Source organism: Cladophialophora psammophila (assembly GCF_000585535.1).
Source record: "Cladophialophora psammophila CBS 110553 chromosome Unknown aczJe-supercont1.4, whole genome shotgun sequence".
NCBI lineage: Eukaryota > Fungi > Ascomycota > Eurotiomycetes > Chaetothyriales > Herpotrichiellaceae > Cladophialophora > Cladophialophora psammophila.
In genome coordinates this window covers 318,451-344,124 of record NW_006912925.1, presented here as the reverse complement: position 1 = coordinate 344,124, position 25,674 = coordinate 318,451, and the positions used below count along the sequence as shown (strand labels likewise).

The 25,674-nt window shown below is 50.7% G+C and overlaps 7 protein-coding genes across 7 annotated transcripts; 4 read left to right on the top strand and 3 right to left on the bottom strand.

Annotated features, from left to right (window-relative positions):
- Positions 1-149: 149 nt before the first annotated feature.
- Positions 150-1,961, bottom strand: A1O5_03042 (cystathionine gamma-synthase; the record flags this gene model as incomplete). Its single annotated transcript, XM_007743655.1, has 1 exon — positions 150-1,961. The coding sequence occupies one exon, from the start codon at positions 1,959-1,961 to the stop codon at positions 150-152; it is 1,812 nt and encodes a 603-aa protein (XP_007741845.1).
- A 2,493-nt stretch (positions 1,962-4,454) lies between these two features.
- On the top strand, positions 4,455-6,644 carry A1O5_03041 (uncharacterized protein; the record flags this gene model as incomplete). The annotated part of the gene is made up of 1 exon (XM_007743654.1): positions 4,455-6,644. The coding sequence occupies one exon, from the start codon at positions 4,455-4,457 to the stop codon at positions 6,642-6,644; it is 2,190 nt and encodes a 729-aa protein (XP_007741844.1).
- Positions 6,645-7,086: 442 nt separating this feature from the next.
- Positions 7,087-10,533, top strand: A1O5_03040 (uncharacterized protein; the record flags this gene model as incomplete). The annotated part of the gene is made up of 1 exon (XM_007743653.1): positions 7,087-10,533. One exon carries the CDS (start codon positions 7,087-7,089, stop codon positions 10,531-10,533), a length of 3,447 nt encoding a protein of 1,148 aa, XP_007741843.1.
- A 268-nt stretch (positions 10,534-10,801) lies between these two features.
- On the bottom strand, positions 10,802-11,733 carry A1O5_03039 (uncharacterized protein; the record flags this gene model as incomplete). Its single annotated transcript, XM_007743652.1, has 2 exons — positions 10,802-10,859; positions 10,919-11,733. 2 exons carry the CDS (start codon positions 11,731-11,733, stop codon positions 10,802-10,804), a joined length of 873 nt encoding a protein of 290 aa, XP_007741842.1.
- Positions 11,734-12,159: 426 nt separating this feature from the next.
- A1O5_03038 (uncharacterized protein) lies at positions 12,160-15,676 on the top strand (the record flags this gene model as incomplete). Its single annotated transcript, XM_007743651.1, has 3 exons — positions 12,160-12,246; positions 12,299-15,576; positions 15,625-15,676. 3 exons carry the CDS (start codon positions 12,160-12,162, stop codon positions 15,674-15,676), a joined length of 3,417 nt encoding a protein of 1,138 aa, XP_007741841.1.
- Positions 15,677-17,550: 1,874 nt separating this feature from the next.
- On the top strand, positions 17,551-19,095 carry A1O5_03037 (ATP-dependent RNA helicase DHH1; the record flags this gene model as incomplete). Its single annotated transcript, XM_007743650.1, has 1 exon — positions 17,551-19,095. One exon carries the CDS (start codon positions 17,551-17,553, stop codon positions 19,093-19,095), a length of 1,545 nt encoding a protein of 514 aa, XP_007741840.1.
- A 1,999-nt stretch (positions 19,096-21,094) lies between these two features.
- Positions 21,095-24,980, bottom strand: A1O5_03036 (uncharacterized protein; the record flags this gene model as incomplete). The annotated part of the gene is made up of 2 exons (XM_007743649.1): positions 21,095-21,308; positions 21,382-24,980. The coding sequence occupies 2 exons, from the start codon at positions 24,978-24,980 to the stop codon at positions 21,095-21,097; spliced, it is 3,813 nt and encodes a 1,270-aa protein (XP_007741839.1).
- Positions 24,981-25,674: the final 694 nt, after the last annotated feature.

Below are 25,674 nucleotides of genomic sequence, written 5' to 3'. Positions count from 1 at the left end.
AGTGAGAGCATTTCTTTTAGAACGACTTCATAAGGCATTCCCCATTATTCTTCCTTTCTTAATCCAAGAAGGGGCAGGTGACTGAGTTGAACAGCTATGGCCCCCTATTCTCTGACCATACCCTTCGAACCAAGGGAGAAACCCCCTTCTTATACCTTCACGTCCCCTGCTGCTTTCAAAGCCCGCTCTATCTTGCCCGTCAGCTCTGCCGGCTCTTCCAATCCGACGCTCAACCGAACAAGATCCGCCTCCACTCCCCACTGTGCAGTCCAGTCCAGCTCGGTGTAGTGCGCCAAGATCGTGTAAGGACATGCAAGCGTAAAGTTCGTGCCCAAACTTGGGCCTTTTTGAACTTCGAGGGCGTCGAAGAATGCGACCGCTTGCTGGGGATATCGGAATGTCACAGAGAGCAGGCCGCCGTACCCACCGTTCGGCGTACGGCAGGCCTCGTAATTGGCCCGGCTGGGGCTGCATTTCGGATAGTACACCTGCTTGACGAACGGGCAGTTCTGCAATATCGTTGTAATCGCTTCGGCGTTCGTGTTCATCCGTTCACTCCTTGAGATGAAGTCCCGCGAATTGCGTTCCATGAACACTGCATCTTCAGCCCAATAATTGTCCTCGTACTCGCGCGCCATCGTCTGCTTAAGCTCGGCGTACCACTTGCTCTGGGGATTCAGAACCACACTGCCGCCCATGACGTTGCTGTCACCGCTAAAGAGCTTGGTCAGGCTGCTAACCACGACGTCTGCTCGGCTGAGGACATCGATGTTGGTGAAATTGCCGACTGTCTCGTCGACTACAACTGCGAAGTCGTACGTGTCCGCCAACGTGCGGATGCGTTGGAGGTCAGGCGAGTTGAGCAGCGGATTACTCGGGAATTCTGTGAACAGCGCCAGGTATCGCTCGCCGGCCCCGAGACGCCGCTCGAGATCATCTAGACACGCTGAGCTTCCGAGTCCATAGAAGAGGCACCCTGGCCCCCATTTCTCTAGAATTTTGAGAGTGTCAATATAAGGGAAGCCGAAGCAAATACTCTTTCGGAGGGGTTGTCCTTTGGCCTCGGCATTGGCCAAGAGGATTCGGTGCGTGTTGAAGATTGATGACATTCCACAGGGGTAGAGATAGACGTCGTCTTGCGAAAGCCCGATTTGTCTGCTATTGCAATTATTGGGAGATTGGGCCAATGCTTGATCCAGATCTACATCATCTGTGAGACACCCGCTGATTCTGCGACGAATCGCAATCTTCGCCTGCTGGGCCAATTTGACGCTGAGGTTGCGACCAAACCGCTCCTCTACGAATTGAGGATAGTCCTTGTCTCCGCCGTCATTTGTTGTTTCGTTTGCCACAGGTTCGACGGAGGCGGCGCTGTCATGAAACACTCCATTTCGGGAAGTGGGTCGTTGATATCGTCGAGGGCCTTTGGTAAATATATCGTCTGTTTTCGACTTTGATTGTACCGTGTCAGGTTGGAGTATACCATCTTTCAATGCTTTTAAACAGAACTCTCCTCGGCGACTCGATATCCCATCCCCAGTGTGCTGCCAGACTTGCTTCGCGACACCAAAGTAGTCCTTGGGGAAGAAAGCACATGCCAGTCCAGAGAAGGCCGTCTCGTGTCTTCTGTGTTTGTCGACGACCGGCTCCAACTGTAAAATTCGGACGACCCCCGATTCCAACCCCTCGACCCTGTCATAGAAGAACTTCTGGCATCTTTTCGCGGTTGCTGGAGACGGGAAAAGCATGACACTTTCCCCAGATCTGCCGTACAGCCTTAAAATCTCCCTTTGAAGCTCTTGGATCGTCAGATGAATGAAGAACCTTGGGTAGCCAGTCTGCATCTTAGACACCACCCAATCCTGCCCTTCTTCATAGCCCACCGTGGCCGCCCATGAGGGCAGCGAGACACTGACAGCATGAGCGGTATTGGGCACTGGTTGCCCGACTGCTGCAAGCATGGCAGAAGCCTTCGTCACTGAGCTTGTGTGCAAAAGCTTTCTTTTTCTTGCAGACTGTAAGGGAGGAGTCGATTGGGGTTAGGAGTCACCCAGTGGGAGAGATTTTTCTTTCCGACCTCGGAGGTCTTATGATTAGTTTCCTTTTTGGGGGACTTGCGACAACAAGGCCAAGGCAAGCCTTATAGTAGGTCGGCAATCGATTCAATGCAGACAAGTGCGTAGAGAGACCCAGAGGGCTTCTGATTTACGCACATGATAGTATTGCTTCAAATGCTGAAAGGATGTTTCGATTTGTCAAAATGGTTGGAGGCGAAAGAGCTCTAAAAGAAAGCGGCGGCAAATTGGTCCAAAGAGACATTTAGACTCTTGGCAATCAAGGACAAGGAAAAACTGCCCCAAACCTACGTGCGACTTGGTGCGACTCACCCTGACGATGGCTTTTTAATGTCCATTTACCCTCCTCTCTTATCTTTCGCACTCACCCAGCTCATCTTCGCACTTGTCCTTGACCTTGAACTCGAACTCGTCCACCGCGTACGGCGCCAAGAAGAGGATCTGAACTGAGCGGCGTGCTAACCGTTGCCTCTTTACGCCTTTTCGCCTTTGGACCGCTTTCGTCCCCTTTTTGCAACCGTCCATTAACTTCCGCCTCCCTTCTACACGAAGTACTCTTTACAAAAGATCCCTTCCAGCTCTCTCGGGATTCGAGCTTTTCTCCTCCAAAATGCGACCCCCTCGATCAGCGGTCCTACTATCGTCACTATAGCATTAACCAAGCAGACCCCAGTCAATGCACTTGCCACTAAGGGGAGCTAACATAGAACATATCCTACTGAAATGCACAAAGTTGATGATGGAACGATAAGAAATACGAGCGGGCAGCAGACTAATACCCAACCCTAAGAGGGCAGCTCAAACCGCCCAGTAACGGTTAGGGCTGCTAAAATGATGTCGAAGACGGGCCTCCCTAAGTACCTAATAGTTAAGTAGGCTAAGCCTATAAACCTCGAAATTAGTCCTCGATATTCATGCCAAGGATTCTTATGGATTTCCATGATACCACAGCACCGGACTGAGTAGAGTAGATCATACATAGTCGTAGGTGGAAGAGACACCTCCCTGGTTTAAAGGGCCGACAGCGACAACGAGGAGTTCGGTTAGGGTGTAACAGTGCAGCAGAAGAACAGCCTGGATAGATGAATGATGTATCCTATGATTTCTGGTTTATCAACAGCCCCTTGCCCTCACGATCAGACAGTGCTGCAGAGTCCACGGGCTTCAGATCGCGTGCATTCGGGGGAAATACTCCGGGATCGCATTTCCGACACTCTCTTAGCGTAAGATGCTCTGTCATTTGGCTTCTGTTGATCCTTGCTTTCCTCTCTATGAGATCCGGGTTGTTTTAGTTACTAAATGGGGAAGTGATGGCTGTCGAATGCAACAAATGAAATAGGGAGCAGAAGGGTGTGGCGGAGTAGGCTGGGCATACCCTGGTTTACATCGACAAGAATGCCACCATGGACAAGCCTGTAGCCGAGTCATACTTGACTCGGCTGAAACGAAGCTCGCAGTTGCTCTCGGGGGTCTTTTCAGCCATTGTGCCTGAAGGGATACGGTCAAAGACATACCCAAGAAAACCCTTCTTTGGCGAGCGGAGTACCAGGTCTGGGCGCCAGCCAGCAACATAGCCAAGGTTGTGCCAACAATGAAGTACGCAGCGCCCGATGACATCTCAAGTTGCATGCGGCGGCTGATGTTGATCGAAATTTTGGAACGATGGTAGTTGCGCGAGTCTGAAGGGCGCGCCGACGCTAAGCATTTGATATTATGGTTGGTCGTACAAGTAGATAGGGTGAACTCAGATTGGGGAACAAGAAGTTCCTCTCATCGGGTCGCTTTGAAGCATCGAGTGACTTATAGATGTGAGCTTCGTGTCCGATGAGTTCGATGTGCACGAAATCCAGAGCGATATTCCGAATCAGTGACGTGTTAAACTGCGAGCTGCTAAAAATGGAGCACTTCACACAAAGCCCATGAGCGGAATATCGCAGGGCCCATGAGGCCAGAGCCTTAACCAAAAAAAAATTCATTCATGCTGGACCCCAATGCAGAGGCTCATACGGAACGTTGGATACCCAATAGAACCCTCATAGAGCAAGGCAGCCAATGAGAGACAGCCAATGAGATTGATGCATTGGATATGTTTCGGAATATCGCAGCGCTAATTGTCGCTTCAATGCCAAGCTTTTGCGATTGCCCAATGATTCAGACCCTCAGCGACCGACACCCCCCTGTAAATTCGGGCACCAGTCCAAGTTTCGACTCTCTCACACGCACCTCCCATAAACTCACGCGAAGAGAAAGTCGGGCACGAACTTGAGACGCCATGGGATATAAATATTGGTCTACTTCCAGCGCTCTCCATGCTACTTTTCCTTTATACACTATCCCCCCAATCTTATTAGTCCGTAATTGCTGCCTGCCTTTTTCAATATGGATGGCGAGAATGAAAATCAGCTGGAACCCCTACTCCGACAACAAACACCTGAGCATTCTGATCATACCTTGTATACTGCGGGCAGTGCTGCTTCAAATGCGATGCCAGACTCGGGCTGCGACCTTCCCTCAACTTCTGAAGCCATCCTGTGCACCAACGGCTGGAACTTTGATCAATCAGCGGCTGCATTTCAGTACCTGAGCCCCACACAATTCGCCCAGACCAGGATATGGGCAAGTATTCATGCAGACGTATACCATGGTGAGGAAGATTTTTCGAGGCCAGTTGTTCACGATATCGTCGACGAGCTCCCAATCAATACAGCTTTGGTCGGAGCGGCTGCCAACTTTCATCCTCCTCCCCAAGAAGTGACCGAAATACTCAATCACAACGCCTTGTCGGATCCGCGACTTTCCATTTGCATTGATACTCCTCGCGCTCCTCGCATCTCGCAAATCCCCCGAAATCTAGAATCGAGCGATATTTTCCGATTTACGGGAAACCGTGCAGATCCTCTATACCAGCGTCAAAGGAAACGTCGTTGTCTATGTTGTCGGGTCGACAAGGGGAACCGTCCATGCCTGGGATATCCATTGTGCCAGCGATGCAGCATTCTCCCTGGTATACAGGCAACACCTCCTACTTTGACGGATATACCGTATCTTGACTGGAGACTCTGGTTTTTCCTGTGCCGTGACCTGGGCGAAAACATTGCTCCATTCCGGAAGAAGTATCTCAATGCCTCGCCGCTGCCTTTCGGAGCTGTTGCGCCAATTGTACTTGACTTAGTATTCGAGGACAGAATGTCCAGACACTATCTCAGCAGTAACCATCTAGTTGTCTTCCAACCTCGCTTCACGGTGCTATCCTTCGTTGTCGGTTCTGGAACGGATCAGGCTTCACTCCGTGCCCCAGCCATCTGCATGCCCCAACTCGACTTGTTTGTAATAGAATCTATGTGGGGAGAAGCTTACTCTCTTGAGACGTCTCACAAACTTTCTGACGACGAAAATGATCTCTTCTCGACTGCAAGGCTATTCACTGGTTATTTCTGTCTTCTTCACAACCTGGGAAACACCGTAGTCGACAGTGGTTCGGCCCCTGACTTTGGCTCAGCCCAGTTCTTATCCATGGAAATGATCTATACCTTGGCCTTCCGGTTACAGATGCTCTTTTCAGAGTTCGCGACACTTTGCACCAAGATCAGCCAGAAGAGCGCTGGAAAAAAGAACGGCAGAAAGGCGCATGCGGTTGTTGTCCTTTATGCGCTAGAGGTTGTTTATCGCGTCGCAGTGTCGATGAAGACATGCACCTGGGATGTTCCTGCAGACAACCCTTTCCATCCTCTGCTTCGACTATGGACTGGCTTCACAAGACAATCACGCAACATCCTATCGAGGATATTGGCATACGAATGCTACTGCTCCGGGGTTGACAATGAAGGAACCCGGATGACGATACCACCAATTGTCGAATTCGCTCGCTCGGGAAGCTGCAGGAGCCTTCCAAGTCACCTCAGCATTTTCGCGCAAAGACAGTGCCTTATATTCTACATGGACCCGTTCCCATCACTGAATAAAGGTCCCAGTAATCAATACCTGATCAACCTTTTAGCATGTCCCAACAATGACTTTACGCTCAGCGTCATCAATGGGTCTTCTCGGCTTCGCAAACGATTCCCAGAGTACATGGTGGCTCAGGATAACTCGAAAGTCTTCCGTAGTGAGGTTGCTGTGACGTCGAAGGATGACCCTAGGTCCATTCGGTCAACGTCTTCGGTATCCGCGGAGGAAACACTTTCCTCGGAGCGACGGGACGAACCCGAGTTTCTGTTTCATATCTCGGATGGTCCATCCTTGCAGTTTCCTGGAGAGCATGACATGTCATTTTTGCGCAATGATCATCCCCCTTCCGACACGAGCCACATGGACTCGTGCTTGGATTCGTCCAAGGGCGGTGTCAGTCCATTATTTGCTACCCCTGAGTCGTTCAACGATGCTCTCGAAAGACTTCTAGCGTCAAACCAACGACAGAATAATTGGAGACTGCAGCGAAGCCTTGTTGAGACCGACACGACTCCACCCGCTGCGCGTCTGAGAGGTGATTCACAGCTCAAACAGGTTGATATGCCTTTTCGGGGTTTGAAGCGAAAATGGACAGGCCCCAAGTTAGCATTCCGCGACTGAGGTGGTTGTTTGCAGCGACCACGAAGGCTATGACAAAGATCGCATACCCCTATGCTGCTGATCACACGTGTAAGGTGAAATGGAAAGCCATGGATATTATGGTTGGAAGCAAGGCGTGGGCTGCGAGTCCACGCCGAGGCGCTAGGCACTTTCGCTCCCCGTGGCGTGGCCCTCGGCCTACTAGCCTGATCCGGGTTGTCCGGGGTGAGACGCGAGCAGTTTTTATTAATACTCGTCTTGGCAGCCAAAAAAAAGTTTTGGGTGATCGACGACTTGGACATGAACTCCTCATAAATTTCGGTTGTGATCATGATACGAAATCAATCTAGTGAGAACAGGTGAAATTGCGCGGCTGTGATCACTGGCACCCGGTACTCAAAGAGCGATCTCTTGAACATGCTCAGGACACCTTAGAGGCGACAACACCAAACCAGCGGTCGACATGTCTATCGAGAATACGTCGGGGGAACGGCATTCGGCCAAGAGGCGGAAGCTCAGCCATGATTCGCAAGCGGATGGTGTCGACCCTTCCGAAGCCTCTTCCAGTCTCGGTGGCGGTGACAATGTTCCAGACAACCTCCAAAAAAATCGTCTAGCTTCGAGGGGACCTCTCCAGCATAGAGATTCGAAATCCAGTCGGACATCTGCGCTGAAGTCTACTGTGCTACCAACTGGAGGAATTAACAAATCAGCCATTCTCGGGCTCCAAGTTGCTGACCTGAATGCCCAGCTGACACCAAATTATGACAAACTTCGACCCAGATGGATCGCTATCTCGAACGAGCTTGTATCACTCATCAGAGACATTCCGGAAATTTCGCCCGTCAATGCAACGGATGCCGTAAAGTTGCTTCTCAAGCAAGGAATCAAGGTGCCATTTCCGGAACCACGACCATCGAAAGACACAAACTACAAGTTCGGTTTTGTAGCTCCGAAGCAAGTTTTGGTTGGTGGTGCTCTACCATGGGGATTGAGTCTCAAGGATGAGAACGCCATAGAGGTTACAGCTATTATGCCTGATGGTGTCTTACAGGAGAAGGACTATCTCAACAACAGGGCGTGCTACAAGGCTGCATTCTATCTCGCTTGCATTGCTTCAGCAATCAAGAACAGTGAGCAAGGTGATTTCAGTATCTCCTTTACACACAAGCACAATGTCGATCTTTTGCCGGTCATCGACCTCGTGGCCAAGGACGCAAATCTATCAAAGTTCAAGTTCCAGGTTGCTGTGGGATTCCCAAACCAGTCGATACCTCTAGCAAAGACGTCACCTGCAAAGAATTGTCTTAGGCAAGAAACGTTGGCCAGTAAAGAAGAAAGTGACCAGTCAACTCCATTCTACAACAGTGCTATCCGGTACGCAGCATCCTTTCTAGCCTTTGACCACCTAGTCCGCTCAGCACGGAGCCCATCCTTCGATGAAGCATGTCGGATCGGCCAACTCTGGTTACGACAGCGAGGCTTCTCCAGTTCCGTTCGCTTTGGGGGATTCGGCTTCTTGGAGTGGACCTTAGCATGCGCACTGTTGACGCGCGGAGGAGGTCACCGTGGCCACCCATTGTTCTCAAAACAGTACAGCAGCGTCCAATTTTTCAAGGCCATGCTTCAGATCCTTGGCGGGCGCGATCTGCAGGAACCGATGCTTCTCAATAGTGCTAAGTTCGATCTCCCACGCTCGGAGCTGCCAGTTCTTTACGATGGAGAGACGGGTGTCAATATCCTCTACAAGATGTCTCCTTGGTCATATCAATCCCTGCGTCACCACGCTCAAGTGTCGTTGGCTGCAGTCAATTCTCGCAATCAGAATGGTTTTGATGCAACTTTTGTTCTGAATGTCGCGGTACCTTTACTGCAGTACGACGAAATACACTCTGTTAAAATATCTGCTGGCTTGTTGTCGACACCTGCAGATGAACGACAATTTCTGCAGAAAATGCACAGGGTCTTAATGAAAGGATTAGGCGACAGAATAACTTTGATCGACTTCCAAATGCCTAAAGAGTCAGGTTGGCCGGTCAACAAGGACCCATCTCACCGCAAGGAAGATTACGAGTTGCACATTGCATTGGTCACCAATCCAGAGACTGTTGGCCGCCTTGTTGATCGTGGTCCATCCGCAGATGAAAAGGAAGAAGCTACCGAATTTCGGGAGTTCTGGGGCGAAAAGGCAGAGCTGCGCCGCTTCAAAGACGGCAGTATATCTGAAAGTCTAGTGTGGGCAGCAGGCCGCCCGGTTACGTTCCAGATCATTACTCATATTGCAGCCCTGCATTTCAAACTGCCACCGGGCTCAGTCGAAACAAGAGCACGGGATCTAGAGTCCACTGTTCTGGGAGAGGGCAACAGCGCATCAGGGTTTACGCCCAAAGACGCTTTCCGCGTTATCAATTCAACCTTTCAGACCTTGACGTCGAGTTTGCACAATCTCGAAGGTCTTCCGCTACCAATCCGCTCAGTTTCTCCCGCGGATCCAGTCTTACGTTCAAGCTCGACGCTTCATCCATTGCTCCCATCAACTGCATCTCCCATCGATATCACTATCCAGTTTGACTCCTCCACAAGATGGCCAGACTCCCTCCCGGCCATCCAACACACTAAAATCGCATTCCTCCTCAAGCTTTCTGAGCTGCTCAACTCAAATGATCCAAATCTCACTACACGTGTCGGGATTGAGAATACAGAGTCCGCTAGAACGGGCCATCTCAATACCTCGTTCCTTGACATTATCTATCCTTCCCCAGCCCCCGGCATCAGTCCAACCTGCTTCCGTGCCCGCATTTACCATGATCGGGAGGCTCATCTCATCCAGACCGCTTTGGCGGATAAATCTCTGCATGGCACCTCGAGAGACTCCTTTTCGATCGCGCTAGCTACATACAAACGAGACTTCCAGGCAAAACCGATCCACACAACCACGATCCGCAACCTGATCACCCGGTTTCCACCGTTGTCGAGTACAATCCGTCTTTTGAAGAAATGGGTGTCATCCCATCTCCTCCTTCACGAACATATTCCCGAGGAAATTCTCGAACTCGTGGCCGCCCATATCTTCCTCCAGCCTGCACCGTGGAGTGCGCCCGGGTCTGTCACAACCGCATTTCTGCGCTGTCTACATTTCCTCGCAGGATGGGATTGGGCTTATTCGCCGTTAATCATCGATCTGAGTGTCTCGCAAGACTCCTTGACCGCGGCGCAAGCCGTGGAGATCCAAAACCGCTTCGAGGCGTGGAGGAAACTAGATCCACAGATGAATAACGTGGTTTGGTTTGTGGGCACAAATATCGACACGAGTGGGACGGTGTGGACGGTCGATGGGCACCCTCCGCGCGTCGTTGTGGGTCGGTTGAGCGCGTTGGCGCGTGCGGCGCTTGATCTGGTCGAGAGCAACGGTACAGGCATGACAGAAGACCACTGGAGAGGGCTATTTGAGAGTCCGCTGCGCGATTTTGATTTTCTGATCCACTTGAAACCTTCTGTCGCTCGTGGAATCAAGGCCACCAAAGTGAAAGCTATGGCCAAAGTGAACTCTGACGAAACGAACGGGGATGGAGAGTTTAAGAACCTCCAAATAGCCGAGAGCATGGACGTGGACTCGATCGGATACAACCCGGTCGAGCTCTATCTGCGCGATCTTAACCATGCATTCGGGTCGGCGGCGTTGTTCTTCTACGATCAGTACGGTGGACAGGTGATTGCGGGATTGTGGAAGCCCAACGTCCTGGGACGGAAGGAGTGGAGGGTGAGATTGGGGTGGTCGAGTGTGCCCGTCAATTCTGACGGCGATGCAGAAGAAGGGAAGGACATGTGTGTGTTCAACAGGGATGGAGTGCTGGCGGAGATGGCAAGGTTGGGAGAGGGCATCGTCAGGAAGATCAAGGTCAAGGAGTGACAACGTGTTTTGTAGGGTGCGTAATTTGGGTATCATTCATAACGAGAATGGAAAGCCTCAGGTCCATATATTTCTGCAGCCTTGCCGCTTTTCCCCCATTGTGTCGCCACGATCCTCTTGAAAAGCTCGTCAGCAAGGGTCATGGGCCTGCTCCAAATATCTGCTTTCATCTTCTGTTTTGAGAACCACACCCTTGAACTCCTGCATGATACTTCCAAATCACCAGTGCTTTTCCTTGTAAAGAGACCCAAAACTCCCTCATGCTCTATTAAATGTATTTTCTGTCGGGATCTGCGAGGTCTAGAAGCTGCATAGTTTTCTCGTACCTGAGTTGATCACAGTCAGAACGTCTCTCATTTGAATGACCCGTTTCGAGGAGACTCACATCGTAAAGACAATACCACCACTGAGAGTGAGACGACCTAGTCGCGGTAATGCACCAGACCAAAAGGTCAATATGCCTTCATTCTTGTAAATTGTCGCCGCACAGTGAAAAGTGTTCTTGTAAACCTGCCTAGCCTCCAAACTCTGCATTCGCGTTTTGACTGTATCAAGAGGCATTGTCGTGTAAACCGTAACAATGCCAGCGATGCCTCCCAGTGCGAAAGTCGTCAGAGATCCAAGCTTCTCCCCTGGAGCCACATAGCCTTCGGCAAATTGTTTGAGGCTCGTATAGGTACTGAATCGAACCGCGCTGTTGGCGGCTTGTCGCGCTGTTGTCGGGACGAACCCTTGGAAAAAGCCTCTAATCCCTTTCTCTCGAGCGATCACCATGGACCCGTGGATGAAGCCGCGCATTCTTGGTTGCGCCCGCTTCCTGTCGTCTACCAGTTGTGTTTTTATTGACTCTGACGGGGTTACTGCCAGTAGTGATTCGGTGACCCCAGCACCAAACCCCGCGGCAACCGTCCGAGGTCCAGATATCTGACCGTCTTCGTCTGATAACATATGTTTATATGTGTCAAAAGCGAGGAATCGAACGCCTGCCTTGACCGAGTTCCCCACGATCGCCGTTGTGCACCCAGTATACCATTCTTTCGAGGGAAAAGGAGGCCATGGGAGCTTTTTGGAATCTGGTAATCGGCGGTTGAGCTGCGATCTTGTCTTGAGGAGATCGAAAGGATATGTTATAGCAATTTCGACTGCCCCAGCCGTCGAGCCAGCTATTATCGAGCGCAGCGCACTCGGCTGTTGGGCCATAAGTGTTAGATTGTTATTTTCGCCGAGTCGTTGCACGAAGTCTTTCATACCTTGGATTTAGACTTTTCCCCATTGGTGGCCGAAGCTGCTGCCATTCTCCAGAAAGAAGCCGTGGTCACGGCGTCAATTCTGCAAGCTAAAGCTGTGACTGAACACAAAGAGTGAAAATGGGTGCAAGTCTCTGTCGAGGCATGTAGGGCTTTCAAACGCTTTTGCGACATCGGGGAATGATTTCACATCCGGAGTTTAGCCGGCAATGATAACCGCGTGCTCGCCCCCCTCGCCGTAACGCGTCAACGTCAGCCCGCGACCGCGCCTACCATTTTCCACAGGCTGCGACTCCGAAGTTGCCCAGCTTCAACACCCCAAAATCCCTGTGGGTTCTCCCTCCTCGACGAGCCGTTCGATCTCATAAGAAACACCGTAATGGTGCCTCAGAAACGCCTGAGGCTAGCAGGTGGGGACGATGACAGTGAAAGCAGCCTAGAGTCGTCGCCGCCCCGCCGCTCTTCTGTATGGTATTCCCTCAAGGACACGAGGGCTCATGAAGCTAACAAGAGGCTAGAATAAGAGGAGACGAACTACAAGTGACGAGTCGTCCGTCCGTCGTGATATTTCGAGCGATCGCGAGGCCGCCAGTACCCCTCCTTCCGAGATCAGTTCTGATGGTGAGCAGGAAGACGACGAAGAGGCTTTGCTTGCAGCTACCCAAGCCATCGAGGCCAGAAGCAGAGGAGATGGTAATAATGAACCTGCGGAATACGGCATTTTGGAGGCAGTCCAACTCAAGAATTTCATGTGCCACGAGGATATGACTTATGAACTTGGCCCATTGATCAATTTCATCTGCGGCAAAAACGGCAGCGGAAAGAGTGCGATCCTCACTGCCATTGTCTTGTGTCTGGGTGGGAAAGCATCGTCAACGAACCGAGGCGCTCGCCTCCAAGACTTCATCAAAGAAGGAACAGACCACGCCAGCATCATCTGCAGGCTGAAGAATCAGGGTGAAAATGCATACATGCCTGAGGTATACGGGAAGACGATTCAAGTTGAACGCCATATCTCGCGCAATGGCAGTAGTGGCTACAAGCTCAAGTCGGAAAAAGGCCGTGTGGTGTCTACGCGGAAGTCTGACCTTGAAGAAATTTGCGATCATATGATGTTGCAGATCGAAAACCCCATGGCCGTCCTCTCGCAAGATCAGGCGCGCCAATTCATTGCCAGCTCGAGTCCGGTTGAGAAGTATAGATTCTTCATGAAGGGCGTCCAACTCGAACAGCTTGATCAGGATTACCGAATCATCGAAGAGCAACTCGACAATATCAGCGCCAAAATCGCCGCCAGAGCCCCGGATCTCAAGGTTTTAAAGAGCAAGGCGGACAGCGCGGCGAACAAACTTGCACTTTCCGACAGATATGAGGCTATGCGTGACAAATTGCGCGATTATCGCCGACAACTAACATGGGCCCAAGTTGCAATCCAGGAGGGCATTCGAGATGAATATGTCCAAGAGATTCAAGAAGCAAACGACAAGATAGCGGCCACCGAGGCCAAAGCTGAAGAACTCGACGTTGCCTATCAGGAATCCTCTAGAGTTGCGACTACAGCGGCGGAGAGGTATGGTGAAGCAAATACAACTATTCAACGCCTCAAGGATGAAAGAGATGAGCAGCAGGTTCAACAACAAGAAATGAAAAAGAACTATTCGGAAGCAGCAGCTGAGCAACGACAAATCCGTGATGCTTTGGTCAGTGCCGACAGAACAATCACACAGAAGAAAGAGGCCATTGAACAGGAAGTGCAAAGGCTGGCTGAGCTCGATGGAGGAGGTGCTGCTAGCCGCATTAAAGAACTGGAGAAGGCCACAGACGCAGTGAGAAGAGCGGAAGCAGAGTTACAGGATCACCGGGATCAGAGAAAAATCTACCTTGAGGACATTGACAAAATGCAAAAGCTCGAGAACGAAACTGGAGACGTGAAGAAGAACGAGGAACGAAGAGTCACCGACTTGGAGAACAACCTCAAGCGGCTGACGGAGAACCGCAACTCTCAAGATCTTGCTTTCCATCCCAGAATGCAAGAACTCCTACGAGCCTTGCACCAGGAAAGGGGGTTTCAGGAGGCTCCCGTAGGACCCCTAGGAAAGCACGTTAAATTGTTGAAACCAGAATGGTCTTCAATTTTGGAAAAGTCCTTTGGCGGCGCACTTTCAGGATTTATAGTGACCTGCAAGCGGGACGAAAATCTACTGAGCAACCTCATGCGACGCACTCAGTGTAGTTTGCCTATCTTCATCACAAACAATCTGCCACTGAACATCGAGCCACATCTACCCGATCCCCGCTTCGACACTGTCTTGAGTGTCTTGGAGATTGACAACGAGGCGGTCAGGAAACAACTCATCATCTCCAACCAGATTGAGCAGAGCATTCTCATTCCTGACTTGACTGAAGCCTCGAAAGCACTCTACTCGGAGGGTCCGCCCTTGCGCAATGTTAAACGATGCTATTGCTTCAGCCCAGGCAGCAAGGTCAAAGGCGTCGTCTTGTCCTATCGAAACGGTCGCGCAGCTCAAGATCCGGTGCACGAATTTATAGGTACTCCGAGGATGAAAACAGATATTGATGAAGCTATACAACGGCAACAAGAGGTACTGGCTGAGTGCAAGGCCCAACGGCTTCGCGCAGAAAGCGAATTTCGCAGTGCTCAGGACCGGTATGCGAAGGCAAGACAAGCCCTCAAGCGACATGCAAACAGAAACAGAGAACTCGAAATCGCAGTGCAGCGGGCGGAAGACAACGTTGAGCGTTTGAAGGAGGCCATCAAAGATGACAGCGTGGAAAGTGGAAAGCTTGAAGCCTTACGTCAGTCATTAAGTGAGGCTGAGGAGCAAAAGGTCATCCACGAGAGCTCTTTTCAAGACTCTGTCATCGCCCTTGATGAGCAAACAAAGAAGCTTCGGGAGGCAACTCAAAAATGCAAGGAGTTGGATGAGCGCATCAAAGACGCTGAAGCTATGGCTCATAAGGCGCAGTTGGCAGCTCAGAAGGCCGGCAAGAAACGTGCGCATGACTTGCACGAGAAAAATCGGGCCGAGTCTATGATTCAAGACGCCAAAGCAGACCGCGGCTCATTGGAACGGAAGAAGCAGGAAATGGATGAAAAGATTGCAAGTTTCACAGGGCAAGCACGGCAGGTATGTGAACGGGTCAACCTTGATAAAGGGGAAACCTTTGAGAGCTTGAACAAAAAGCACGAGAAGCTCGCTGCAGACTACCGCAAATACCAGACTCAGGTTGGTGATAGGGACCACATTGCCGCTGAGGCGTCAAAGTGGTCCAAGGCGTATAAGGTCGCCGAGAGAGAAATGAGGTCGTTGGAGTCTCTCCAATCACAATTGACAAGGACGCTTGCAGAGCGGAGAAGGCGATGGGTGCTATTTCGGGGTCACATCACTGCTAGAGCAAGGGCTGGCTTTATTCATAAGCTGAGCGAGAGGGGGTTCCGTGGAAGGCTCCATATCGATCACAGGAAGAAGGAGATGGACATTGCCGTCGAGCCTGATATTACGAGACGTGACGGTACCGGGCGAAGCGCAAAGACTCTGTCCGGAGGGGAGAAGTCGTTCTCCCAGATTTGTCTGTTGCTCTCTATCTGGGATGCCATGGGTGTCCCGATTCGATGTCTCGACGAATTTGATGTATTCATGGATGCAGTCAACAGAATGACCAGCGTCAACTTGCTGATCGACGGAGCCAGGCACAGCAGTGGCGGGCAATTCGTTCTCATCAGTCCAGGCACCAAATCTGACATCAAGAGAGCTCCAGATGTCTGCGCCATTGAGTAAGTTGAACGGCGTCGCACCTTGTGCACATCTGCTAACGTATGTAGGGTTGCTCCGCCAGAGAGAGGCCAAACGAGGCTCGTTCTCGCTCCACCATGATTGTCGAATCTTGTTATCGTCCTTGCGAATGAATACAGACGAGTGTCAAGCTTGTTCATCGAACCGCTACGGGACTGGAAGTGATCCCGTCGACTTCCGTGCATAATTGCACTTGTTCGTGTTGATATTGGCACCCAGATGTGGTTAGCGTGTGGGACAGACAAAGAACGTCGTACCGACTTGTGCAGCTATGGACACCATCCAATGTTCACACATGCTCGAATCGGCCGACTGCCATGTGCTTTGAGCCACGACTGCACGTGGGAAGCTGCTTCCATAGGATGCGCTGTAAACAAATGAACACGCAAGGGCCATTATGCGGGTCACATTATTGTTTTGGCTCGCGTCTGAAACCTCGTGGACTCACCTGACTCTGTGTAACCCTCTGCTCTTCACCGAATTTGAGCAACTCGGATTCGTCCGATTCTCGGTCAACAGAGCAAAGTTGTGATTCTGGATAACATGTGCAGGGAGGCGGTTGCCCATCCAAGCTGCACAGACACGAGCCGTGGTGACTCCTGGCAGGGTTGCGATGGAGCATCGTGCGACTGCTGCCTCGATCTTCTGGTTGCAGTTCTCTTTGTCGTGGAAGCCATTGCCCACCGAGTCTCAGCAAGCTGTTTCAGGCGACTATTTATCTGGTGTCGCGCGGCTTTGCAAATTTGTCTGTCTTCCACATGACGATAGATCCTGAGGCAGAACGGCATCACACACACCGGGCTCTCGTTTCAATCCACCAGCAACGCTCAGGATCTAGTCGACAACTGGTTCGGTTGCGAGCATGGACATACATCGCGACAGCAACGATTCGAAGAAGACGGATTTCTCACGGCCACTGCCAGCGTTACGTTACCTTCAGTCCATGAGGGGCCCCAACCTGTCTCGCATGATGACTGTTCTCCCACAACCCAGCAATCTTGAGGCCCTGGATTCCACCAAAAATCCCACAATCAACACTTCAAAGACAAGAAATTGTGGCTGTGTCTTGCCATGTGTAAGAGGAAGGTACGAAGCGAACTGAGCTTTTTGGGGGGACGTGTGGCAATGGCTTACATCGAGCAGCTGTCCTTGCAAAGGGCCGAGGGGCCCAGGAGCTTGTCCATCAAGTTGCACCTGTCTATGTAATTGAAAAATGCGATGATGGTAGAATTTGGAGGATCACCTTGACGGCTAGCAAGGTGTCTGGTGCAGTGAGGCTGAGGCTGAAAGGTGGCATCTGTGGATCCTTTCTGCTGCCTGTCGACAAGCTGGGACAAAAGTGCAGTGTCTGTTAATCTGAGAAGACTGGAGTATTAACGGGGAACCATAGATGGATAGATTTAGTGCCATGACTGATATGATGAATGTGAAATAGGGCGGTAATGGAATGAATGGTCTGTGGAATCAGTGTCGAAAGCAAGTCGAACAAAGCGCGTTGCCTAAAACGGCAAGATTTGGTTTATGCCTTGGTCTTGGCGCTGGCTTGCGATCTGCAGTCGCGGACCAGGCACAAAGAAGTTGCCCTCCCAACTTGACTCTGAACTCGAGCAACTGTACTCACTCACACCTCAACCACTCTACTTGCACAGGGCAAAAGTACTCCCCGACACCGTCTGATCCTCTCAAAGATCCCTCTTCGTCCTCTCGACACAGATTTGAACTCCTTCCTCTGCAAAGAGCGACCAGATCCCAATCCGCCACAATCGTGTCACCCCGCGAACAATCCTACCTCTGCCCTCGGTCTTCTCTCTGTCCTCTCCCAAGCCTTCTCTCCGGGCACCGCTAAATACCTTGTGACTTAAGAGAGATTGTTGTCGATAGACACATCTGCTGCTTAGCAAACCACATCCCATCCCATCCCTCCCTCACTACACAGCCCTCAGACTCCTCCCAAAATGACGGACGCTTTAGCAGCACAGCTCAACAAAGCCTCTTTGACCGATGGCGCAGATGAGGCAAACTGGAAAGACTCGCTCAACCTCCCAGCAAAAGATACCCGACAACAGACTGAAGATGTGACCGCGACAAAAGGCTTGGAATTTGAAGATTTCTACATCAAGCGTGAATTGATGATGGGCATATTCGAAGCGGGATTCGAGAAACCCTCGCCAATCCAAGAAGAAACTATACCCGTGGCTCTCACCGGCCGAGATATCCTGGCCCGAGCAAAGAATGGAACTGGCAAAACCGCAGCCTTCGTTATTCCTACCCTGGAACGAATCAACCCCAAAAATCCAAAAACCCAAGCACTGATCCTTGTACCCACTCGAGAACTCGCTTTACAAACATCTCAGGTCTGCAAGACACTTGGAAAGCACTTAGGCATCAATGTCATGGTCACAACAGGTGGCACTGGACTCAAAGACGATATCATCAGACTAGGGGAGACAGTACATATTATCGTCGGCACCCCTGGCAGGATCCTCGATCTCGCAAGCAAGGGTGTTGCAGATTTGTCCGAATGCCCCATATTTGTTATGGATGAAGCCGACAAGTTGCTCTCCCCGGAATTCACAGTTGTCATTGAGCAGCTCCTTTCCTTCCAACCCAAAGATCGACAAGTCATGCTTTTCAGCGCGACCTTCCCGATGATCGTCAAGGCATTCAAAGACAAACACATGCGAAACCCCTACGAAATCAACCTCATGGACGAGCTGACTTTGCGTGGTATAACCCAATACTATGCTTTTGTCGAGGAGAAGCAGAAGGTCCACTGCCTCAACACATTATTCTCTAAGCTTCAGATCAACCAATCTATCATCTTCTGCAATTCGACAAACCGGGTTGAGCTTCTCGCAAAGAAAATCACAGAACTGGGGTATTCGTGTTTCTACTCTCATGCCAAGATGCTGCAGCAGAATCGCAACAAGGTCTTCCATGACTTCCGTGCCGGTGTCTGTCGGAATTTAGTGTGTTCGGACCTCCTCACCCGTGGTATTGATATACAAGCTGTCAATGTGGTGATCAACTTTGATTTTCCCAAGAATGCGGAAACTTACCTCCACCGTATTGGCCGTTCTGGGCGATTTGGTCACCGTGGTCTGGCTATCAACCTGATCAACTGGGATGACCGTTTCAACCTATACAAGATCGAACAAGAGCTAGGTACGGAGATCCAGCCGATTCCTCCATCCATTGACAAGAGCTTGTATGTATATGACAATCCCGAAACCATTCCTCGCGCAATGCCTCCTCCAGCACAGACTACAAAGATTACTGCGTCCAATGCAACCCCAACGGCAAATACCAATGCCACGAATGCCAATGGTCAATACCAGCAGGCTCGGAGGCCACAAAATCAGTCAAACGGATATGGACAACAATACAATAACCAAGGACGTGGTGGATACCGTGGACGGGGTCGAGGTCAAGGTTCTCGAGGCCGTGGAGGCCATCCTCAGCAGCCGACAGCAGCACCCGTGGGTCAAATCGCTCACTAGTTTGAGATTTGATTTTTGATCTAACGGCGGTTCTTTTCTGTCAATTTTCTGTTTACGGCGTTTTTTCATTTCCATGGTCACGAAGGTCTATGACATGCGACATGCGCAAGCTGGGGAGTTTTCAATAATGGCTGGCTCATGTGGTTTTCCTTGCTATCAGATCTGTACAACAGCGTTGGTACAGTTTCTACTCCTTTCTTGGGATGGGTGTTTTCTGGATCCCTTGCACGGATGGACGGCAGGCTACAAGCTCGTTTCCCGAGCATGCCTCGGTCGGGGATTTATGGCTTATGACATTACATGTCTTGAAAGAGCCACGTTCTGATTGGGGTCGCGGGGACAACTGGCGCAAAAGTTTCGGTGAAGGTCAGTGCAGGTTCTCAGTCGGATGGTAGATCTGCACGGCGTTGCTTGACTATTTGCTTTTCTCTTGTTCAGATCTCGGAAATACCAGCCACACGATGACTCCTCCCATCACAAGCACGATACTCGATACTCACCCTGTTCAACTCTATCCACTTCAACACCAGTCTCATGGAATGACCTGTTCATCAATCATGCCCGGCGCATATCAGCCCTTTGAACATCAGTCTCGGCAAACAGCCGGACCGTTTTCGACCCTCTCACAGACACGATACTTAGATCCAGGGACAACGACGACATACCCAAAAATATCAACGCTCCCATACCCAGTCCCGCTACATTCCTATCTCATATACGCAAACAACACTCTAACCTTAATCCTCCCTCGATGTTTCCTCTCTTCGATAACTTCATGTCACCTAGCGCGGCTCATTGCTAGGACCTGGCATCGATTCTCACAACAAAACACGACAATCGTCTGTCATCGAATCTATTTCAATTCGACAGCGGACAATTCTTTCACATGCTACCCTAGCACCAGAAAAAGAAAAGTACCGCTTGATACATGCAAGCAGACCCAGAAACACTTTCACACAAAAATCAAGAAAAGAAAAAAATAATAGGAGGAAAGCCGATAGCCTGAACATCCTGAATATTCGTGTGATTTGTATGTCTACAGCCTACAAAAATGCCAACGAAACAGAAACAGATCGACGAAAGTTGCGAATGGATTGCACAGTGAATGCATAACCGGGCAAAAAGTCGACCAAAGTCATGAGCCTGCGGTGAGAGAACTGTTGCGATTCTGGTTGCTGGGAGGGTGGAAGTGGCTAGACAAGCTGTCAGGGCAACTCAGCAGAGTCGAGGCGAGGTGAAACTCAAGTATCTGGTCCTTTCAATGCGCACCTCGCTTCATTTAGAATCTGCTCAATGAAAAAGTTGCCCTCTTCCTCTGAAAAAAAAAGAAAAGAAAAGCAAATATGCTTCCAATTTTGAATCCAGGAATTCTTCCTGCCTTTTGTTTGCCTCCTCGATGTTACCCAAATATCCAACTAAATATGTAGCCAGCCGGAGCTATTCAGACGCCAGGCCTCCTGGCCTGCTATGTATGCATGTAATTGGCTGGCTCGCTGGGTGGCATGCACTCTTGAATTAGTCGCTGTTGTTGGTACATGTGCTGTATGTACAGGTATGTGAAGGAGAAACTGAAATCAGGTAGATGGGCTCGATGGGTAGGTAACCCGGTCCAGCACAACACAACACAACACCACACCACGCCACACAACATAGTGTAGACCACCCCTCGGGCTTTGTTAGCTAGATAGTGAGCTGCACACTGTGGCTCTTGCAGAGATCGAAGTCATGCATACAAGCATGCGTGGCCCTACGACCTAAGTATGTATGGGCCATCCTCGGGTTCCATTGTCGATGTCCAAACAAGCCGACGCATGGTTTGGACCCAGTTTGAGACACTGGGGATGATGCTCTCTCTCTCTCTCCTCGTTTCCTCCCCATTCAGCGATCCAGATCTAGCCAACTAGAAAGAAGAGGATCACAAAACGCTGTCCCTGAAATGTGGGGAAAAGGGTCGACTGTGGGCAATGGACCCTTCCTGTCTGATGCTGTCGATCGTGTTTCAGTAGGTCAACAACTTCTGACCGCCGCCAGCACCGCCAGCCTTGTGACTGGGTTTCGTATATGAGCAGAATCGGTCCTTGATGCTCACAACCTCGTAGATCCCTTCGTCGCTGGCTCGAATCATCTTGCTGAATTCATCTGATGTGTCGTGACGCGTCTCAAGAATGCGTGGCTTTCCCTTGCCTTTCTTGAGATTTTCGGTGCGGGTATACCTGGTTCGTGCCGTCGGATGTCAGTTTAATCTTTTCCCTAGCATTACACGGGGCAAATATGAAGGATACTCACGTGAATTCAAAAGGCGGCGTCCCCGTAAATGTAAACAGGATATCCACCTCCCCGCCCTCATGAATATCGCTAACCACTGTCTTCCCCTTCCCAATCTCCACTGTCGGATACGGATGAATGACTTTCCTGATATCCTTCCTTGCACGGCATTTATTATTGCCCATTGCTGAATCACTAACACCCGTAATGATAAATTCTCCTGGTGACTCGGCAAGTCGTCTGAACTCATTACCAGAGACACGCGCTTTTCGTTCACGACCCTGGAAGGTATAGAAGACATCGAAAGGGGCCTGACCACTCAAGGAGAACGAGACGTGCTCGCCGACACAATAATGTTCTTGCGACTCGAGCGGGATGATGGCCGGTGGCGAAGAGACATGGATGCGAACTGCGGATGGATCCGAGTCGAGAATTGTTTCACAGCCGCGGCCGTCTTTGACGGAGCGAATTGAAACGGTATGTGTGCCTAGGTCGAGGGTGGCTCGCGAAAGCGGCCATGAGTAGCTGTGGGTGTGGATGTCTTTCTGACGGATGATTTCAGGGCGAGTCGACACACCATGGTGGACAATGGCAATTTCAACGCTGAATGGGGCTGTGCCTGTGAACGTAATCGGTATGTGTTCAGTCTCGGCCTCTGCGCTGTTTGTGAAGGACGGGTCGTATTTGCAGTAGCCGTAAGTCTTCCCTGCCTGGCCAAACTTCGCTGACGGTAGAGGATACACTTGCTGTGAGAGAAGGATTGGCGCGAATCCCTTCTTGTCGGGAGAATAGCGGGCGTCGCCGAGTTCGTTGAAGACATAAAAGTACTCCCCAGCTTTGCTGGTATCAAGATTTATCTGGGCACTACTACCCGCAAAGGTGGCAGGTTTGTTGCAGACTGCAGAAGGCCCTTTGACCGGCTGAAACCTCTGTTGGTATTTAAGGTGGAAGGGGGGACTGCCGGTGAGCCCGAAGGTCAGGACTGATTCGTCGCCCTGACATACTGCGGGTTTACGGAAACCCCTGGCCCCTTCTTCTTCAATAGATGAATCTCTGATCGATAACTTCGGCCGGGGTATCCAACTGACTTGGAATTTGTTCGCTTTGGAATCAACCACACCTGGGCAATTGTCGTGCACAGAGACAATCTCGTAAGTACCTGGACGGTCAACCGAAATTTCTGCGTTTGCGTCTCTAAATATCTGCTCGAATGAGTCAGACGCGTCGTCTAGATTCTGCAGTCTAACAGCCCATGGCGCGAATCCCTTAAGTCGCAATGGTAGCTTGACAGACTTGCCGTCTAGCGCCAAGACTGACCGTTTGCCATCAATATCGCCGAAAGCTGCTCGTGGTTGCTCTTGTCTGACCTCGATCTTTCGTTCCTCCTGCAACGTCGTGCGACAGCGCGATTTGTCCTGTACTCCTGTTAAAATGACAGAATAGCTCCCTCCTTCGGCCAACGGGGGAAGATTGATCGTGCATAGCTCCTCTTCGGAGTGGATGTGATGCTTCTTTCTTTTGCCGGCATGTGCCAGCTCGTAATCCAGGTCCCATGGTCCTTGACCTGAGAGTCTAACTGGAACAGAGACGGGCGAGCCAAGGCACGCCTTGATCGCACGACTGTCTCCGTGAAAGATCGCAGACGCTGGTGGCTTGATATCTTGTTTAAGGACAAGATTTTGGTCCTTCAGTGAGACGGTGCCATACACTTGGTCTTCGATTTCATGGATTGTGTAGGTATAAGAGCCGGCTGCTCTTTCACGCAATTCCATCTGACCGCGCATACCAGAGAATTCTTGCACTTTTGGATAAGCAGCCCCCTGGTGGCTCGTCGTATACCTAACTTTGAAAGGCGGGGTGCCTGTAAAGTCAAAGTTTACATACATGCCAATTGGGTTACCGGCGCACTTGTCAAAAATGTCTTCAGATTCCATACTGAGATTGGGTTTAGGAGGGTTGACGAGTAAGCATGATGAAGGCTCAACAACCTCCCCATGGCAGTACTGGCTGTCGACAGAATCGAGACTATATCTGCCAGGCGCACTGACCAGAGGCAAGGAACGACGGTTCGCCATCTCATGTGCATGCTCTTCGGAATGAACAACTTCCCCCTCATCATCCGAGACAAAGCTGTACTTCACGTTCAACGGCCAGTCTGACGTGTGCAATGCGTCCACATGTTGGACTCGAATAGGCAGAGTAATCGAGGTTCCTTCGGGGACTCGGAGTAGCCGATCCGAGTTGAGGCCTCCCAGTGTGATTCGAGGTCTGTTATGCACAGTCAAGCTTTGAGTCCGTGGAGCATGGACGTCCTTCGGTTTGCTCGCATCATAGACGACTTTGTTCCCGAGTCCATCTTCCACTTCTTCGATGGTGTAAGAATGGCTTCCATTCTGGTGGAGAGATTCATTGATCTCGAAGGACTCTGTTGTGGATTTTGTCCATCCCATCTGTGGCCGTCTTGGATCGAGGACACCTAAAGACTCGTCGCCAGAGACAATGTCGAGATTCACCTGGGGCTGCACATTTTGCACAATGGAACTGAACTGCTTGTGGTTGATGGTCTTGCTGTATTTGACTTTAAATGGCGGGACACCTGTAACTTGCAGAGAGATGTTGCTTAACTCCCCCGTACACCTGTCCTCGGACTCGGTCGAGATGCTCGCCACCGGGCATTGCACAACTGCCGTATCAAGACTTCGTTTCCGCACTTCCAGCTTTGTGGCGTCAATAACTCGATGTAGTTGGTATAAGCCTGCCTTTGAGACCGGGTAATGCAGGGTCCGAGGCGTGTTTGTATCCGACTTGTGATGACCGCTGTCTGCGTGCTTTTTCAATTGACTAGCTTGTCTGCCGCTAATGATGATCGTCTCGACTTCATCTGTCTCGAGATCAAACCGCTGAAGCTCAATAGAAATAGGCGTCGTCTGGTTGATCCGAATGGGGAGTTCGACCGAAGGTGTAGAGGCATCAATGCAAAATGCCTTCTTCTCGGGGTTCAGAATGGCAGAACCCTCCGGAAGGATGTGTATGATTTGTTTTCCTAAAATGATCGAGGAGTTGTGTAGAATATCGGCTGGCTTCACCCGGTGTTCTGATATTGAAAGTTCACGGTCATAGGCCATCTTCACCAAGGCCCCTAACCATGTCAAGAATGGTATTGGAATCTTGTACATTAAGAAAGCATTTGCAATAGCATGCAGCAACCATAATGTGAAAGTTGTGGGAAACGAGAACTCTAACCAGGGTATCTTAAACGCTGGCAGTGCCACGAAGAACGCGGCATCAATTCCCACCCACTTCAGAAAAAGCCACGTCGAATCCAGATCATTTTCCACGTTGTAGGAGTTGTACAGCCTCCACGCCGTTAGGGCAATATAAAATGCGAAAACGTAAAATCTTTGGGAGGGGACGTCGACGATCTCTGTCGGTATCAATGGCGAGGAGGAGGCCGCCGTCTCGGGAGGAGTCTTGACAGGTCGGGTTATCGGCGATGGTCTCTGAGGAAAGGATGAAGGGGGTGACCCCAAACCTGGGCGACCATTGTTGAAGGTTCGGCGTCGAGGGTCTGTTCTTGGAGTGGTAGGAAAAGCCGACCGCAGTCGCGGTGTTTCGTTCATTGCACCATGCGGCTATTGACGCCTTCTCTAGTCTCGGCTAATAATTCCTGTCCTGCAAACTTGGGATCTGTAGCCCGGCACCGAATCGCTGGATTGCAGTTTCGACGGAAACAGGATGAGGTACGGAGCGCGGATCGTCGTGAAGTTTTTGGGATGGCAGGTCTTGCTTGTTGTTTGCTGCTTGCTGTTAAACAGATACTGCCAATCACCGTAGGCTGCCAGAAGAGCCCATCAAGGCAGACAGGATCCAATGTCCAGAAATTGAGCAATTGAGAGACGTGTCGGTCGCGTTTGCACGCGTCTTGCAAGCAGCACAAGGCAGCACAAGGCTGTGTCCCAAAAAATTGCTTGGCAGCAGCCGTGACGTCAGTGCCTCAGCCTTGCGTATCCGCCTCGCCGCCTCGCCGCACATCCTCACTATCACCTCTTCACGACACCAATCTAGAACCAACTCGAATCCCGCTATACCAACTTCGCCCTCCCCAGAAACTGGTTTCATCCTATGGCCGATCAGACATGAGCGGGCTATACTACTACACCCGATCAAAGCTGGTGTAAAGCTGGGAGAACGTCCATACTTGTCCAGATGGAGATTCCTCTCGTTCAACAAAGCAGACCCTTTTCCAACCGGCCCATACTGTTAGTCCTCCTTCTGTACAGCTGAGAGAACAGGGTAGTCTTTCCAGCCGTTTGT